Below are 19292 nucleotides of genomic sequence, written 5' to 3'. Positions count from 1 at the left end.
GTATTTTGTTTTGTGTATGTTGAACTGTTTGTTGTCTTCCATGAAATATAAATCAAGTTTAACCATTAGGGAGCTAAATTAGAATTGGTTGTAAATCCCTCAAATCAAATCAACTTAATTTATAAAGCACATTTAAAATTTACCTGAGGGGTAGCCAAAGTGCTGTACAATGGACAGGTTAAAAGATAATACGAGGACCGAGCCAACAACACAACACAACACAAACAGAACATGATAAAAAAAAACATAAAAACAGGTTCACAGCAGGTGTATAATGGGGCGCCATTGCAGGATGGATATCAGATATCCTGATGTAGCCTGATTCAACACAGTATTTTCCAAATAGTCAATATTACCACGAACTCTGAATCTCATTGCTAGATCTGATTCTCATTCACAATATTCCCCTCTTGCGGTGTTTGAAAATGACATAAGTCCATTGAGTCGTCGCAACTTAATATACAAATACCCAGACCACACTACCATGAATTGATTAACGTGGATTAAGTTGAAAAATGTATTGGGGTGTTACCATTTAGTGGTCAATTGTACGGAATATGTACTGTACTGTGCAATCTACTAATTAAAGTCCAAATAAAAAAAAATAAAAAAAACACAATCAGAAATGATGAGATGGCGACTTTTTCCAGGGGTGTTCCCCGCCTTCCGCCCGATTGTAGCTGAAATAGGCACCAGCGCCCCCTGTGACCCCAAAAGGGAATAAGCGGTAGGAAATGGATGGATGGATGGAATCAGAAAACGCAACACAAAACAATTTCTATTATAATCCTGATGAATTTGACTGACAGAAAGAAAAATGAATAGGGATATGAATTTTACAATAATGAAATAATTGACAATCGTATTAAATAAGAATCAGAATTCAAATGCAAGTCAATTTTTTGGGGCAATAAATTATTGAAGACTGCCTGGAGCAACTTTCATTATGGTTTACAAAAATACTAAACAGTCACATCCATTTCAGTCTGTATTATTGCACGCTTTTGCACAATTCAAATTATTAAATTTCATTTTCTGCGATGAGGTGGCGACTTGTCCAGGGTGTACCCTGCCTTACACCCTGGATTGTAGCTAAGATAGGCTCCAGCGCCCCCCCCCCCCAAAGGAAATAAGCGGTAGAAAATGGATGGATGGAAGTTTTATTTTGCACATGTGTTTCTCTGATCATGAGAAACAACATTTTCTGGTCAGATTGATTGATACTTTTATTAGTAGATTGCACAGTACAGTACATATTCTGTACAATTGACCACTAAAGGGTAAAAGTTGGGGTCCACGTTAATCAATTTATGGATGAGACAGTTTGAACTCTTTGGCGTGAATGCCAGGCGTCATGTTTGAGGACAGCAGGCACCACTCACCACCAGGCCAATAACATCCCTACAGTGAAGTATAGCCGTGGTAGCATCATGCTGTGGGGTTGTCTGTCAGGGGTAAACTGGGAGACTAATAAGATGTGAATGCAACAATTTACAGCGACAGACTGGATGAAAACCTGCACCAGAGCGCTCTTAAACTCAGACTGAGGCGACGGTTCATCTTTCATCAAGACAAACATCTTATGCACACCGCTAAGATATAAAAGCAATGGCTTCAGGACAACTTTATAAATGTCCTCTAGTGGCCCCAGCCAAAGTCCAGACTTCAATCCCATTGAACATCTCTGGGGGGATCTGAATATGGGTGTGCATCGAAACTGCCCAAAGATGGGTGGGCCAAGCTTGTGGCACCATATTCTAAAATACTTTAGGCTGTAATTGCTGTCCAAGGTATATTAACAAGAGTATTGAGCAAAGGCTTTGAAAAATTATGTGTATGTGTTTTTTTTTCCCTTTTTTACATTTGCAAAACAGTTCTAAGAAAATCCCAAAACTTTCAAATGGTTATGGGGTATTGTGTGTAGAATTTTGAGGACAGAAATGATTTTGATCCTTATTTTATAATAAGGATGCAACATAAAAGGGGGGGGAACCAATTTTCCCTCCAATTTTTCATGTGTGAGCAAACGGCAAAACTCCTTGTGGCGCACGTGAGCGACGGAAGACGTGCACACGGTTATGCGCTTATCTTTTTATTCGATTTTGTGCGCGGCCTAGATTTGCCGTGCGCAGAGGACGCGTGAGCAGTGTGCAATTGCACAGGCGCGTACTTTAGAGCAGTGGTCCCCAACCTTTTTGTATCCGGGGAACGGTCAACGCTTAATAATTTGTCCCGCGGCCCGGGAGAGGGGGAACCTTTTTTATTTGTCATGAAAAAGGGACGTTTTTTTGGGGTTGGTGCACTAATTGTAAGTGTATATTGTGTGTTTTATGTTGATTTAATAAAAACTAAACGTTTTTTTTTTTTTTTTTAAATAAAATCGAATTAAAAAATTGTTATGCGGCCCAGTGGTTGGGGACCACTGCTTTAGTGGGAACGTTGGGGGAAACGGCTTTTAATCAAATGCAGATATTTCATCATTTAAAATGGATTTTAAACAGACAAAACCTCCAAAAACATGCACCTGGGGATAGGTTGATTGGCAACAGTAAATGGGCCCTTGTGTGTGAATGTTGTCTATTTGTGTTGGCCCTGTGATGAGGTGGCAACTTGTCCAGGGTGTACCCCAACTACCGCTTAAATGAAGCTGAGATAGGCTCCAGCACCCCCGGAAGGGACCAGCGGTTGGAAATGAATGGATGGATGGATGGAAAACAAAATACCTGCTTTTTCCCCAAACTCTAAATAAAATACTGTAATGCTCATCACACAATACAAATATCTTGGTATTTTAGTTGAGAAATTATCTTTAATACCCCCCCAATTTGAAAATAGGTTTATAGATTAAAACTCAAATTAAGCTTTAATTTCTGTATTAAATCATTTTTTCCTTGAAGAGGGTAAAATAAAAATATAATTTTTTCCCCCATATTTATCAAATATTTCCAGCTTTCAAATGCTATTCAATGCTAAAACTAATTTGTTACTTTTAGCCTTTGTTAAGCTATTTTCAGCTTCAAACCTATTACAAAAATGAAATAAAAGTTTTACACATTTCACTGGGTTGAATATGTGCATTATCAGATTTAGTTGAAAGAATACATTTGACAAATACAAGAAATGGAACACTTTTATTTAACAACAATTTCTTTACTTGTTTGGTAAGACTTCAAATTCACCCAACCACCAGCATGGAGATAAAAGGTGATGACAAAAACATAGGATGAATGTATTTTAGGTAGTTTTATTTTAGTGTTTAACTTGTAGTGACAATATGCCATTACAGGGGGCAGGTTGAACAAGCAGACATGTACTCAGAAGAAAATGGTTACTCATATTATTGACCGCAGGCTTATACATTTCTGATGTCTTTGAGAAAAATGCCTCAAATAATATTGGCTCGTCCATATTACCATGTCACATTACTCGTGGCTGCACAAGCTCAAGCCTGAAGTTCATGTATTATGTTTGACGTAAACCCTGCTTCAATGAATTTGGCTGAGACAAAAGCAACGCTTTCCACTCTCTTTCCTTAAAAATATATATATATATTTTGACTTGGTATTAAGACATTATGGATCAAAACTCACTTCCAAAAACCTTAAAACTCAGTTCTTTATGTGACATACACAAATGTGATTAGAGGGGGAATGGGAAAATAATTAATAGGAAAAGGTTTATTTGATGTCATTGTAGAGGTACCGTATTTTTCAGACTATAAGTCGCAGTTTTTTTTTCATAGTTTGGCCGGGGGTGCAACTTATACTCAGGAGCGACTTGTGTGAAATTATTAACACATTACCGTAAAATATCAAATATTATTCAGCTCATTCCCATAAGAGACTAGACGTATAAGATTTATTGATTAGGAGTGACAGATTGTTTGGTAAACGTATAGCATGTTCTATATGTTATAGTTATTTGAATGACTCTTATCATAATATGTTACGTTAACATACCAGGCACCTTCTTAGTTGGTCATTTATGAGTCATATAACATACACTTATTCAGCCTGTTATTCACTATTATTTATTTATTTTAAATTGCTTTTCAAATGTCTATTCTTGTGGTTTGATTTAATGCATTAAATTTCCCCCCAAAATGCGACTTATACTCCAGTGCGACTTATATGTTTTTTTCCTTCTTTATTATGCATTTTCGGCAGGTACGACTTACACTCCGGAGCGACTTATAGTCCAAAAAATGCGGTATATTAGAACATTTAAATGACAATGTCCCCTCCTAAACATTTGAAGGGGTAACGGACTTACATGAGCTACTTAAGTGAGAACTTCTGTGACATTCATGCATCATTAAAAACTTCCACCTGCAACCATATTGTGTATTACACTCTTATTCTTTAACTGACTTGAGTGGATGTAGAAGTGGATATAAGTTGTGTATTTACAGATACTGTACATATACTGTATTCATGTACGGTGGAACTGGATTTTTCCTATGCCCTGCATTTTATTTAAATGTTTTTCCCATTCTAATTTTCCCCGTTTATCCTCACCATCTCAATTATTGTTCGACTAAACTAGTCTGTTTACCTGCACATAATTCTGTAGAATGGAGTGCCCCCACAAAAAAAATAACCCACCACAAGGGTAAATAAAGTTGTGACAGCACTTGGACAAAGAGTGAAAAATACTATTGAAATGTTAAAAAAAAAAAAAACTTCTAGAAAAGTACGACCGTGTGGTTCCTCCCTCTTTGCTAACAAGAGTCTTCAATTAAGGTAAACGTGACGTTAAAAATATTCATCTATACATCTCATGCATCATTTATTGGTATTCAATTATTTGTCTACATGTAAACTATAAATAATTATTCATAAAAAAAAATTGTGTTCATATTTTTGAGTATTCAGAACAAATTCATTTGATTTATATTGGTTATGGGAAAAATTGCTTCAGTTTTTGTACAATATGGTTTACAAAAAAAACGAGATACCACTGCATGTTTGTATCTATGTATACATTTGTCTAAACCAGACCTGGGCAAATTAAGGCCCGGGGGCCACATGCGGCCCATTGAGCTTTTCAATTTGGCCCGCCGGACATTCCCAAATAATTTTTTTAAATCTTTAAGATGGAGAGTGTAGCTGCCATTATGATGTGCAGTGATCTTTTCTAACAACCGTAAGTCTTCAACTATACAGGCATTTGAATGGTTGGAATCTGCACTTAAGGATGATATACTAGTTACTATGGTAATCTAATTAGTTACCATGGTCATCTAATCAGTTACTATGGTAATGTAAGTCACAGCAGCTCAGACGTGGCATCAAGCAGTGTGGTTGGGGAGCGTTTCCACAGAAGCGGAAGGAGATTCTCACAAAGTTCTAAAGTTTAGTGATATTTCAGATTGTAGGTGGGTTTATTTTGTACTCTTTCTGTTCATATTTCACCGTTTGTTGCATTTTTGTTGCGTTTCACTTGATTGTAAAACGTGTCGATCGAAAGGGGGTGTGACCTTCATATTTTGTCAATATTCAGTGTTTTATCCTTCATAGAATTTTTTTTAATTCCATCATGTTTTTTAAGGTGGTCTGTCATAACATTTTTAGCAGTCAATCAGACATTATTGTGAGGTTTTGTATTAGTGTTTATAAAAATAGATATACCGGCCCTGAGACACATTTTTTTCTCTAAATGTGGCCCCCAAGTCAAAATAATTGCTCAGGCCTGATCTAAACAGACACACAAATATATCTTTTGGAATGGGTGGGTGATGTACAAAAATATTATAATTTAAAACGGAATATACACCCACTGTAAACACACTTTTGACTTCAAGTGGGATGACATGGCACTCCAGTGTTTAAGGCTTCGCGTGAGGCTAGACCGGTGATAAAGCTGCCTTAGATCTAACACCAAAGTACCTGGAGACAGTTTCTCTCCAACATAAATAGATCCCTGCATATTCGCAATTTAGCATTTTTAATGGCGGAAAAATATATTTTTGCCAAGATAAATCTCATTTCTGTGGTTTTAGAAAGCAACCTCCGCAAATATCAGTGATCTACTCTCTAGCTTACACAAAGAGCACGCCCCAATGTTTAGCAACAATTTTTATATAGTACCGCATATCTTCTCAAGGGACTAGAAATGAAACTTAAGACATTCTTTAGAGTAGACAGTGTACAGCTTGTGTACAATACAGCTTAACTATCCACCTAACACAGCAATTATTGTTTAATAACTGGTAACACGCGAGTCTCGCTGCCAGTCAAGCATGATTGCTGACGAAACTGGTGAGCCCACCATGACACCATGAATGAGAGAAAGTGGATTTCAGTATCAAACTATGCCACTCTAATTACTTCCGTGGCTAAATGGATTAAAGGCAGTGCTGGACAGCAATGGTGCTCACAAAATATTGGTTGTGTTTCAAATGGTGTATGTACACTAATTAATTTCTGTGCAAATTTTGTCTCAAATTGGTTACCGTCGTTGACGATCGCATGTTTAACTGCTTCCTCTCCTTTTAATTGGTGAACTGCTACTACTCAAGTTATTCCCTCCCCTTCTGCCATGTAGCCAAGATAACGACTATGGAGAGGTTTCACACACACTTTTGTACAGTCATCTGTGTGTTAAGTACGTTAAATCTTTACTACTTTACAAGGTATACACAGACTACCCTGAAGTTATAACACAGTTTCACTCCCTTGAGAAGATATACTAAAAACAGCTGCTGAACTGTGAAGGGGGCACTCATCCATGTGATTCTGTCCCACTGCCCAGAACAATAGCGGCCATAAATATAACAGCTCCATGCTAATTCTAACAGGAATTCCAGTTCCTAGGCGGATTGAGGAACAAGATGTTTTAGTGCACCTCCTACCAGATGCAGGCTACCAGTGATAAGTATGTGAATCTGGGCTGCATTGCAGAGTGGAGCAGCTTTGGCATTCACACTGGGTTTCAACGGGAACACTTTCTTGGAAGGGTCCGCCAGCACAGGGTCTCTACCCTGTGTGATCCAGTGGAGGGCGCTGAGGATACAGGGGAACACCAGCGTGTCCGCTTTCTTGTCGGGGGCCAAAGACAAGCTGTCCTCAATCAGAAGCGGGTTGCTGTCTGTGTCCCCCGTTCTGTTGTGCAAGCGCCAGCTCCTCTCGTTGTCCAAGCAGCGGGTTAACATATGTTCCACCGACACATTGAAGTTCAGTTGGTCTGAGAAGCAACAGCAGCACAGATGAGTGATGGATACACTAACTGTCAAATGTAAAATACCACACAGAAAATGGGAAATCAGCGCCATTGCTTTCTGTATAGATTAGAGAGCCCCGAAAATATCGGACTGCAGATATTATCGGCCAATAAATGCTTTATAAAATGTAATAACGGAAATTATCAGTATTCGTTTGAAAAAGTAAAATTTATGACTTTTTAAAACACTGCTGTGTACACGGACATAGGGAGATGTATGAAAAGCGCTTCATAAATAAACAATGCAACACAAAGGCTTTTTGAAGACTTAAAAACAGGCCACTGGTATACGCAGCTCACCCACTGCAATCTGTGGGGGACCCACTTTTATGTTAAGAAACAGATAAAATATGTCAATGTGAAATTCTACTCCAAACATATTCCTAGCCTATTCCTGCTCTGTTACTGATAGGAATATAGTGGCATATTTCCCCAAATTTTCTCTTTGTACCTGGTGGCGTGCGGCATTAGTGTTGGGCTGATAAACAACCGCGTTGTGGAAGAGTGGGTGGTGACACAAAAACTGCATTTTCTTAACACTAATGAAAAAAAATGCTAATGGACTCATGTCAAACATGTTTCTTGAGAAATACCTGGAATATAAAAATATTACAACTATTCGTCTTAAATAAACCAGTTATTGAAAAAACGCATTGATTTTAATCATTTCCCCTGTTCAATATGCAGAGGATATGATAACTGAAATATGCCATCCTGGGAGTGCGGCTGTTCGGATCATGGATTCATGCTGCCTATTCCAATCATCCACAAGAGAGATCGGCTGATACCAATACTGATCACATGTCTAGATTGTAATTTTTTTAACTCATCTATAGTGAATGCTGTAGGCAGTTTAACAATATCAGCACAATATTTTAACTACTTCCTTAATCTCTTTTAATCAAATCAAATTGCTTAGCAAAACTAAACGATTCCTAATCAAAAACTATTAATTACTTTTTAAAATAAGTTTGGCCTTTAAAGTCCTCCTGTGTCCAGGGAATTATTCTCTGAAATTGCAAATATTCACAAAAACTATTTAAAAAAAAAAAAAAAAAAAAAAAAAACCAAACAATAGAGCTGTGGTTCTTAACCTGGGTTCGATCGAACCCTAGGGGTTCGGTGAGTCGGCCTTAGGGGTTGGGCGGAGGTCAAAACATCCGACTAATCGTGTAAATAAAAACTTCTCCTTATCAGCGTATTACGGATACGGCAACAGCAGAAGTCACACTGATTTGCAGGTGTGTAATTCGTTGTGAGTTTATGCACTGTGTTGGTTTTGTTGTTCGAACAAGGTGACGTTCATGTACAGTTCATTTTGTGCACCAGTAAAAAAAACATGGTAACACTTTAGTATGGGGAACACATTCACCATTAATTAGTTGCTTATTAATATACAAATTAGTAACATATTGACTCTTAACTAGTCATCAAGTACTTATTAATGTCTTATTCTCGGCATGGCCTTATAACCCTAACCCTCTAACCCTGACCCTAACCAAATAACTTTAAATTAAGTCTCTGTTACTTAGAATATGTTCCCCATACTAAAGTGTTACCAAAAACATAACTTGTATACCTGTCCTGAATTGGAAAAAAAAAAAAAAAAAATTCACTAAAGAAGGATTCGGTGAATGCGCATATGAAACTAATAGGGTTCGGTACCTCCGACAAGGTTAAGAACCACTGCGATAGAGACAACGAAAATTTACATTTACATTTATACTACCAACCAAAGTGACCATTTCATGTATTTTCGAGTAAGCAATACATTTAGTATGAACTAACACAACTCTAGCAGAAAATGTCCAAAGAAAGTGGTGCAAACTGATTAATGGCAGACGACCAAAAATAAATAAATGTTTGGGAAACACTGACATAAATATATGGACTAAGTGAGCTCACCTGCATTACAGGAAGTGATGGTCTCAGTGATGTTAGGGCAGAAGACAGCAAAATCAAAATGGCAAGGCTGAAACAGAAACCAAACTATTAAACTCAGTTAAACTGCTTTGGAAAAGCATGGAGGGCTACAACTTATTTGTGTGTGGCTGGGTCATGGAAATTGGTATAAAAAGTCTCCTGGTAAAATATTACATAGGTTTTGCTCGGGTAAGGTTGCGTTTCATGATTTAATTTCACGTCTACTGATGTTTGTTGCTGTTGCACGCGCCGTTTACGAGTAGTGTGTTTTTCCCCATCAAAATATAACGACAGATGCAGTGTTCGAATTTACGACCGCCCTTGTCACTGCCATAATGCCCTAAACAATTTACCAGCATCAGCGGGAAGAAAATGTCGTGACCGCTCTTGACTTTTTACTTGTTAATGGATTAGGGATGTAACGGTTAACGGTATGAAGAAATTTTGCGATAAAATTCTTGACGGTTAGTAATACTGTCTAATTTTTCATCTATTAATGCATTTTAGACAACCCGAAGACAGGCGCATGCACACAAGCGTCGTTTGGATTGATTATCATGGCGGACAAACTACATAGACTTTGCTCTGGAGATTTCCCCTCGTAGTAAACGGAGCCAAGCGCTTGGTTTAATGTCATTTTCCCCCGCTTCTTGGCGTGCGCTCAAGAGCGCACTGCTGTGTTTAGATGGTGACAAGTGTGGACAAGATTGTCCCCAAACTAAAAGTATACAGCGAAGTACAAAACTATTTGATGTTGCTTTTATTTTCTCAATACAGCGTCCATCAGCTGTAGTGACAGAGTTAATGACATGAGGAAACATGCAGCAGGCAACGTGTCGAGAACAATGTCACAACTTATTTATAAAGTCTCTTTTTTTTTTTACTTGGATTCTCCCTCCCTTATTTAACTGCAAACTGTATCAATGTTTAAATAACACAGTGGTTCTTAACCTTGTTGGAGGTATCGAACCCCACTAGTTTCATATACGCATTCACCGAACCCTTCTTTAGTGAAAAATCAAATGTTTTTTTCAAATTCATGACAAAATTATATGTTTTTGGTAACACTTTACTATGGGGAACATATTCTAAGTAACAAAGACTTAATTTACAGGTATTTGGACACTATGAGAAAAGATATTAAGTAACAAAGACTCAATTTAGAGTTATTAGGACAGTAGGGGAACTCATTTTAAGGAACAAAGACTCAATTTACAGTTATTTGGACACTAGGAGAAAATATTCTAAGTAAAAAAGACTTAATTTTGAATTATTTGGACACTAGGAGAACGTATTCTAAGTAATAAAGACTTAATTTAGAGTTATTAGGACACTAGGGGAACATATTCTTAGTAATAAAGACTTAATTTTGAGTTATTTGGCTAGGGTTAGGCTTATAATAAGGCCATGCAGAATAAGGCATTAATAAGCACTTAAACATGACTAGTTAAGATCCAATATGTTACTAATTTGCATGTTAATAAGCAACTAATTAATGCTGAATATGTTCCCTATGAACATCACCTTGTTCAAACAACAAAACCAACAGTGAATAAACTCACAACAAATTACACACCTGCAAATCAGTCAGCCGGATCCGTAAAACGCAGATAGGGAGAAGTTTGTATTTACACAATGACTTGGGTGTGTTTGGACCTCGGCCGAACCCCTGAGGCCGACTCACCGAACCCACTCAGGTTAAGAACCACTAAAATAACATCAATACTGGCTAAAATATTGTCATCTCATCAAACTGAACGCAGACTGTGAAGATTGTGTATTCGATGTGAGAGGTATCATTCCTCTTTTTGTTGGCCAAACTGTTGTATTGAACCACTATCTAGGAGGCGTTGGAGAAGAACAAAGCTTATTTATTAGAGTTAATCTTTATTAGCCAAACTGCTTTGTTTTATATAGATAACAAAAAGTAAACACCGAAACTTTGTTTTTTCATGTCACAAAATATTACTTCAAAAACCGCACCGTGTAAATAAAAACTTCTCTCTATCGGCGTATTACGGATACGGCAACAGCAGAAGTCACACTGATTTGCAGGTGTGTAATTTGTTGTAAGTTTATGCACTGTGTTGGTTTTGTTGTTTGAACAAGGTGACATTCATGTACAGTTCATTTTGTGCACCAGTAAAAAAAACATGGTAACACTTTAGTATGGGGAACATATTCACCATTAATTAGTTCCTTATTAACATACAATTTAGTAACATATTGGCTCTTAACTACTCATCAAGTACTGATTAATGTCTTATTCTCGGCATGGGCTTATAACCCTAACCCTGACCCTAACCAAATAACTTTAAATTAAGTCTCTGTTACTCAGAAAATGTTCCCCATACTAAAGTGTTACCGAAAACATAACTTCCATACTTGTCTTGAATTTGAAAAAATAAAAATGTTTCACTAAAGAAGGGTTCGGTGAATGCGCATATGAAACTGGTGGGGTTCGATACCTCTGACAAGGTTAAGAACCACCGCGATAGAGACAATGAAAATGCAAATCTAATCATTCTCGATTATTACTTACGTGTCGCAAACTGACTGTGACAATGCGGACACAACAGTTGCAGTTGTATTATCTTCTCTCTAATCATATCTTTTTGTTAGTAGCTGCTTACAATCTGCTGCAATGTGGTTCAAGCTACACTTTTTAAACTTTATGAAGCACTTATTTCTTCTGTTGTATCTAGCTAGTTCGGCTATTAGCATGCCTGTGCCTGATTGCTCTGGTGTGTAACATGTTTAGCCTCATCCTAATACTTGATAATAATACTTAAGATATTAAGAAATGCAATTTATTTGTGGTAATTAAGGTGATTATGAGGCAAGCGGTTCCACACTGTATATGGAGATAAACAAATAGCTACTAGAATGTCAGCTAGGGGACTAAAAATAAATACAATATTAGCCACAGACAATGAAAATCCAATCAGAAGGGTGGGGGTGTGCAGTCAAACCCTAAGGTTCCTGGGGAACACCAAAACTTTGTTTTTTCATGTCACAAAATAGTACTTCAAAAACCATTCATGTGACAACATTTTATAACAGTTTTATTGTCTATAGTTAATTCCTATACAACATATTTCTGCTCAAAATCTTAATGGATCCGTACAGATACAGCATCTACATGTACATTACTTTAAAAAAAAATACCTCCCTCTATCCAAATGTAGATAGAGATAAAGACATCATGTAATGACAAAAAGCTGACAAGTTGAAATAATTAAAGAACAAAAAAAAACAAATTCTGGTCTTCAGATGTATGGATGTTTATCTACAGCCTTTCTTTCAGACATTACTGGACAACAGCTTGCCCTCCATAGTTCCATGCCCAGGCCATGCAGATCTACTGGACTCCCCCTTTTTGGATCTACCCCATCGTCTCGAGACGGAAGGTTGCCGACAACGATAGCAAATTACATGATGGTATTACCATGACACCCCAACACTGCTTTACCTACCAATCAGAAATCATAATTTCAATATCGATAACAATAATCCTAATCTCATACATGAACAATATTTTTATCTACATTGACAAAAAGTACAGTTCCATCTTATGACCATCAGGTGCCATATTTCAAAACACAAGTTTGATTGATTGATTGAAACTTTTATTAGTAGATTGCACAGTTCAGTACATATTCCGTACAATTGACCACTAAATGGTAACACCCGAATAAGTTTTCTAACTTGTTTAAGTCGGGGTCCACGTAAATCAATAAAAACATGCACACACGTCATGAATTGATTTACATGGACCCCGACTTAAAAAGGTTGAAAAACTTATTCGGGTGTTATCATTTAGTGGTCAATTGTACGGAATATGTACTTTACTGTGCAATCTATTAATAAAAGTTTAAATCAATCAATCAATCGAAAAACGCACACATATACGCATGCATATTATATATATATATATATATATATATATATATATATATATATTATATATTCCTGCATTTTTTTTAATTTGAGAATTCTATTTACTAGTTAACTAACTGTCAGCCTGTTGTTGTCTAAGTTTCTTTTGAAAAATCAATAAAGTTCAAAAGGTATCTATACCATTGTATCCCAAACTCATTAATTGTGCTGACTGTGGAAAAATTCTGTGACAGTCTACTCACCATCAGAAGTTTCAGCATGGCTGCGCAGTCTCTCTCTCCTGTAGCGTTAAAGAGCAAGATTCTGGCTACAGGTCCACTACAACACAACACAACATAATACTTCTTTCAAACAAATATCAGGATAGTACAGAAACCAGTGAAACAATGGACGCCCGGATGCCTGTATATAGGGCATGTAAGATTCATCGGCATGGCTTAACCAGAGAATTTTTTGGAAACTGCACTTTTTTGGGAGTTGTGCCTATCATTAACAATCCTTAAATAAGACTAATATTTAGAATGCTTAAAAAAAATGTTTTTTTTTATGCATTCTAAATATTAAACAAATGCGATCAAAAGTCTGCTTACAACAGGGCCTATGGAAGTCGCTCTATTCTGCCAACAAAAGCCCTTAAAAAACATCCGGATACTTCCATCAAGATTTATATACATGCTGTAAGTATATATGTAATGTTGTAACAGGTACATTTGAATAACATTTTTTATATTTACGTATTTTGCTTTTTAAGCATATGTGGCGCGTTAATTAAAATAACACGTCGCTTTTTTCCCCTCAGTATATCACTGATTACTACTCACTGTGGACTTCATGAGAGCTTATATTTCCTAATAAAACATCCCTTACTGCACAAGGTCTGCTGTCATTAGGATGCCGACTGCTATGATGCTCATGTTCGAACATTTAGAAGAAAAGGGAAGTGTAACCAAGCGTCTTTTCGTGTCATTCACGTCTAAATTTGCGTTCAAAGTGTATCAACTTGTCAGATTATATTTTTGTTCTTATAAATCATGCCTCTCACCTGCAGGCGAGGCGTGATTTATGATCTACTATAAAGTTTGATGAGCAAAGTCGGCGAGGAAACAGCTTATCACTCGATGTCAATATAGGCACACGCTAGTGATCACTACGCTGCTATAAAGAATTTGTCTGCATTAGCGCGTATGATTAAAATATCACTAATAAATGGTTAATATTCAAGTCAAGAACTTTGTTATTGGGTTTTATGGGCGGAATAGAGTACCTTCATTGGCACAGCTGTAGGCAGACTTATTTAAGAGTTAAAATGAATTTTAAAAATGCATCCGTCGTCATGTCTTTCATAATGATTGTGAATGATTCAATCCCAAAAAAGTTCCCCTTTATGAAACCCAAAACGATGAAACCTAATAAAATTGATTCACTACAACCAATGATATGGTTTAATAGTTTAATACCATTAATTCATTCTGGCTAATTAGTTAATGGTGGGGATTTGCAATGGGTCAAAACAGATCCAGCAGTCTTGTTTCTCAAAAGCATTACTTGACATCAATTGGACAAGAAAAAGAAATGTGTCTCTTACTGAGCCTAAAGTCTAGTTTTCAGGTGAACGGTTAAGTTAACCTAAAACTGGCACTGTAACTGTTGTTTCAAAAGGGGGCAAAGTTTAAATATTAAAGCTAATTAAAATTTAGAATTTTAAAAAAAGTCTTAAATGTGTCCAAGTTTTGTCATTCACTACCAAAAAAAAAAAAAAAACTACAAAAAAAAACAACTTTGCTCTTGACCCTTTCTGAGCCAGAAAGCAAAGCTCTCGATTTAACAGTAGTGCTTCTTCTCTACTCTGACCTTTGGTCTTGAGCTTTGGGTAGAGACCAAATGCCAAATGCCTCTGGGGCAGACCTAGGGATTATGTCTTCACATCTGGACCGGGAAGGACTATCCCCCAGTGGAATTAGAGAAGGGGAAAGGTAAGCCTGTGCTTCTCTGCAAAGACTGCTACTGCCGTTGTGACCCAGACACTGATCAGCAAATGAAAATGAATGGATATATGGATGGGTGACCTCAGAAGACTTTTGAACAACCAATAAAATTAGACCCTTGATGGGCAATATTTATTCAAATATGAAGTGATATCTGACCACATTTACCAAAATACCCCATCCGTCCACCCATCCATTTTCTAATGCGGATACTGTTTTGCAATGAGTTGGACCCTATCCCAGCTGACTTGGAGCAAAACGCAAAATAGCCACAAACAAATTTTTGTTTTTTTTTAATGACCAGAAAACACTTTTTAAATTTACTTTCAACAAAGTTTGGATTGTCAATGGCAATTCTGCGACATTAGGCTCGTTCCACAGAACAAATGAAATGGTTTAAAATCTCCTCAAACAAATCTGGTCTTAGAGGACAGAGTCAGATATGTTTGATCATGTGAATGCCAACTGCTGTACTTGATGACGACAACTGAAAACCAATCAAATCCCACCTTATGTAAGTAGTTGGCAGAATACCTGTGCCAACATATCCAAGTCCAAACCGGAGTGAGTGTCAAAAATATACATTAAGATGTAAAAAATGCTCCGAAGCAAGTACAATTGAAATGACATTTAAAAAGTAAAATAAATTAAATGCATTTTACAAAGTAATTATTTGAGTGTCAATGTTGTGTGCATGTCACCAATAGTCACCATGAATTCCTTTCATGCTCTGCTGCAGTCTCTCGGAACCAGTCCACACAAGCTTGCATACTGCGCATGGTGTGAGCACCATCCAAAAAGTATGTGACTTCTCCATGTTTAATTGTTTGATTCCTTCCAGGCCATTCAGTGTTGGCAAGTCCTAACACCAAAAGTAAAAAATATAAATTACATCCAGTGGGTGTTGTCACACTCGTCCTGCGTTGTATTAAAGAATACAAGAAAAATAAGTATTTGAAAGACTGCTGGTTTTGAATGTCAACACCCTTACAATAGACACAAATAGTCCAGAGAGAAAGATTGTAAAACAAATACAGATTGAATAAAAGGTTATGAATAAATGTGTATTTGATTGAGCACTTGGCGTAGAAAGACTTGTTAAGCACAGCGGCCAGAAATTTATTGTAGTTGCTCAGCAAGGTTGCACACATAGATAGATAGCTAGATAGAGAGATAGTACTTTTATTCCTCAGGATATTTGTTATAAAAACCAGGTGTTAATTATCAATTGTGTAGTCTATTCCAGTGTTGCGCAGGTCTACAATCTAGTCCCCAAGGTGTTTAGAAAGCTCTTTGGTCTTACCCATGGTGGTTGTGGAGGGGTTTAAATTGAAGTGACTGTTTCTGCGACTGGTGTTTTTTTAAATTGACATAAGATGTTGAGATTAAGAGCACAGTCTTCTCTCAGTTTTAAGTAGTGTACCACAGTCTACAAGCCACTATTTTCCCCCCAGATGTTGAACCCTGCGCTTTATTCAACAATGAGACGAATTTTATGGATTTTTTTTCGTGTTGACAAGCTTCACATATTTAACTTTGTCACATCAGACCAATGAAATTGAGGGTTGCGGTGGACCAATGATAATGTTAACATTAAATCAAATCCATTGTGCACTCACCCATATCTTGAGGAAGATGCAATGGAATGCTCATGACCCGCTAAAAGTGACAGACCTGGTCATCGAAAAAGGAAACACCCGCAACATAAAACGAAAAATCCCCAAACAAAAGTTTGGACCGCCGCATGCAGAAGAAGAAGGCACAAGCCCAGAGGAGAGACACCGCAAAATGAAAGTCTCGCCGTGGGATGGAGCAACCCCAAGTCCTCTTATCTCAAACATGGAAGAACGCGGCACCAGCGCGCAGGAGGAAGAAGAATAGGACGACGACAAGGACAGCGCTTGCCGATTGGCTGCAAGTTTGTTTGAGGCTCGGTGCTTTAACGGTTAAATGTGTACACAAGCGCCTTTCTAAACCGTTATGTTTCAATGTGCAGACCTGTTCAGTGGCCTTCTGCTTAGAGTGTCCGCCCTGAGATCGTAGGTTGTGAGTTCAAACCCCGGCCGAGTCATACCAAAGACTATAAAAATGGGACCCATTACCTCCCTGGTTTGGCACTCTACATCAAGGGTTTGAACTGGAGGTTAAATCACCAAAAATGGTTACCGGGCACGGCCACCGCTGCTGCTCACTGCTCCCCTCACCTCCCAGGGGGTGAACAAGGGTGATAGGTCAAATGCAGAGAATAATTTCGCCACACTTACTGTGTGTTTGTGACAATCATTGGTACTTTAACTAACTTTAATAGACGTGTGCGCTTAATACATGCACAAAATACAATTGTCCAAAAATTAGGTGGGTGCATCTTAAAACAGGTGTGCTATATGGCCTGGAAATGATTGTATTTACTTTTTTAACTTAAACAGAAAGTGGTTTGGTGCCACTATTTGCAGAAAACCAAAGGGCTGCTGCCAAAAAATCCATTAAATGGCTGTCACATGTCAATTCACGCAATATTTTCAAACAGAAAGACACTTTGACAAGAAGTGATTACCTTCTTTAGGAACTATACTGTTTACCATTTGCCTTTGTTTCTTTAAGTTGGGGTACTTGAATCTTGTGTCATCAGACAGAATTCAGACAGCAAATCTCACCTCCACTGTGCACACCCCTCACAGTCTCGTCTTTAGAAGTGCACAAAATCTTGCACGAGAGCCGTACGTGCACACATAGGTTTTTACAGTCTGATGTTGCATCGTAGGATCCCCTAGTACGTATTTTGTTGCAGAAAATAAATGACCATCACACACACAAAGTTAATCCAAGACTGGTCCGCAATGCCCTCCATCTTGAATATGCCGGACTAATATTCATTCAAGTTTTGGCTTTTCTTTGGTTTTTTAGACATACAGCGTCTTTCTTTTCTTCCTCGGATTTCTTCTTTTGTTTTGTTTTTTAGCAGTATATGCTGTAACAGCAATTGCAGGTAGGGTGGGTGTTTTACTGCAAACAAGTTTGCACCTTGCACACGCTTCACTATATAGCGCGTCAGCCAATGAGAAGGCTCCTAAAAAGGTTTATTTTTTATTTGATCAAAAACGAGTAGTTTGAAATGACACTGCATACACTGCATCTTACTCTGCAAAATTCTAATTTGAATAATGTTCTTTGAAAATTATTCCATAAAAATGACAGCCTATACCTGATCTAAAAACAATTTAATTGAAAACATTTTCTCGTAAGGAATATTTCTGTCTTGAATAAAATACTCCTGTAAATGAAATGTAGTATCGTGCAATGTATGCAAATTAATCTACAAAAACATTGAAAAGACTATAGATTCAGTAAGTCAAATAGATAAACGCAGGCTTTTTCATTCACACATGTTGGAGATGTGCAGAGCAACTCCTTTAGTAGTCGTCCTCCACTGTGCTTCTTTCTCATCATACAGTTCAGAAAAAGTAATTTATAATTACTTGTTACTTTACCAAAAAAGTAATTGACTTATTAATAGACTTATTATTTAATTAATATATTGGCCCTGCGATGAGGTAGCAACTTGTCCAAGGTATACACCGCCTTTCGCCCGATTGTAGCAGAGATAGGCACAAGCGCCCCCCGCGACCCCAAAATGGGAATAAGCAGTAGAAAAACGGATGGATGGATGGATTTAATTAATATAATTACTAGGGAAAGAAAATTGTGGTAGTTAAAAAATAAATAAAGAAAATCAAATATCTGGTTTATGCAGTTGAGACGTTTTATATGAGAGCAATGTGTGTGCCTTTAAAAGGCGGTGCTTGAAGCTAAGTGACGTGTGACGTCAGCGCCCAGACGTTAGCTCATTTGTGTTTGTTATCTAAGCAATGGCAGTTTGTCAGCAGTTAAAGCAGCTCTGTTGAATGTTTTCACTGGATAGTGTTACTGCTGGTTAATAACATTAAATGTGCTTTAATGGCTGTCAGATTTTCTTTTCCACAAATGGGGTATTGTTTGGATTGCAAGCTGAAGCCTGTCACTTTAATTGACTTGTTTCCTCGTTGTTAGTAGTGTGTATGTGTTGTGTATTGTTGCCTCTTTCTATTTGATATCAAGTTAATTGTCATGTGAAGTGCTGGTTATTGCTTTCATTGGTTAAAAGAGTATTTCCTGCATTGAGTTAGCTGCACTTCTGACGCTGACATGTTAACATAAAACCACATCAAACGTAGCGTGCTACATTACACTAGAACAATTATCATCATACATACTTTGTGTAAATGA

The 19292-nt window shown here is 37.4% G+C and overlaps 1 protein-coding gene across 2 annotated transcripts in view; it reads right to left on the bottom strand.

Moving 5' to 3' along the window:
- Nucleotides 1–3112: 3112 nt before the first annotated feature.
- fpgs (folylpolyglutamate synthase) overlaps nucleotides 3113–19292 on the bottom strand; it is a 58189-nt gene continuing 42009 nt past the window's right edge. For both annotated transcript variants that reach the window (XM_061876788.1, XM_061876787.1), the window contains 4 exons: nucleotides 15741–15891; nucleotides 13287–13362; nucleotides 9127–9193; nucleotides 3113–7185 (listed from right to left, as the gene is read on the bottom strand). In XM_061876788.1, the coding sequence (XP_061732772.1) occupies nucleotides 6812–7185; nucleotides 9127–9193; nucleotides 13287–13362; nucleotides 15741–15891 (668 nt within the window). In that variant the 3' untranslated portion in view covers nucleotides 3113–6811. The remainder of the gene's footprint in view (nucleotides 7186–9126; nucleotides 9194–13286; nucleotides 13363–15740; nucleotides 15892–19292) is intronic.

This window comes from Nerophis ophidion, linkage group LG17 (genome assembly GCF_033978795.1).
Source record: "Nerophis ophidion isolate RoL-2023_Sa linkage group LG17, RoL_Noph_v1.0, whole genome shotgun sequence".
Taxonomy (NCBI): domain Eukaryota; kingdom Metazoa; phylum Chordata; class Actinopteri; order Syngnathiformes; family Syngnathidae; genus Nerophis; species Nerophis ophidion.
This window is presented reverse-complemented; position numbering and strand designations above follow the sequence as displayed.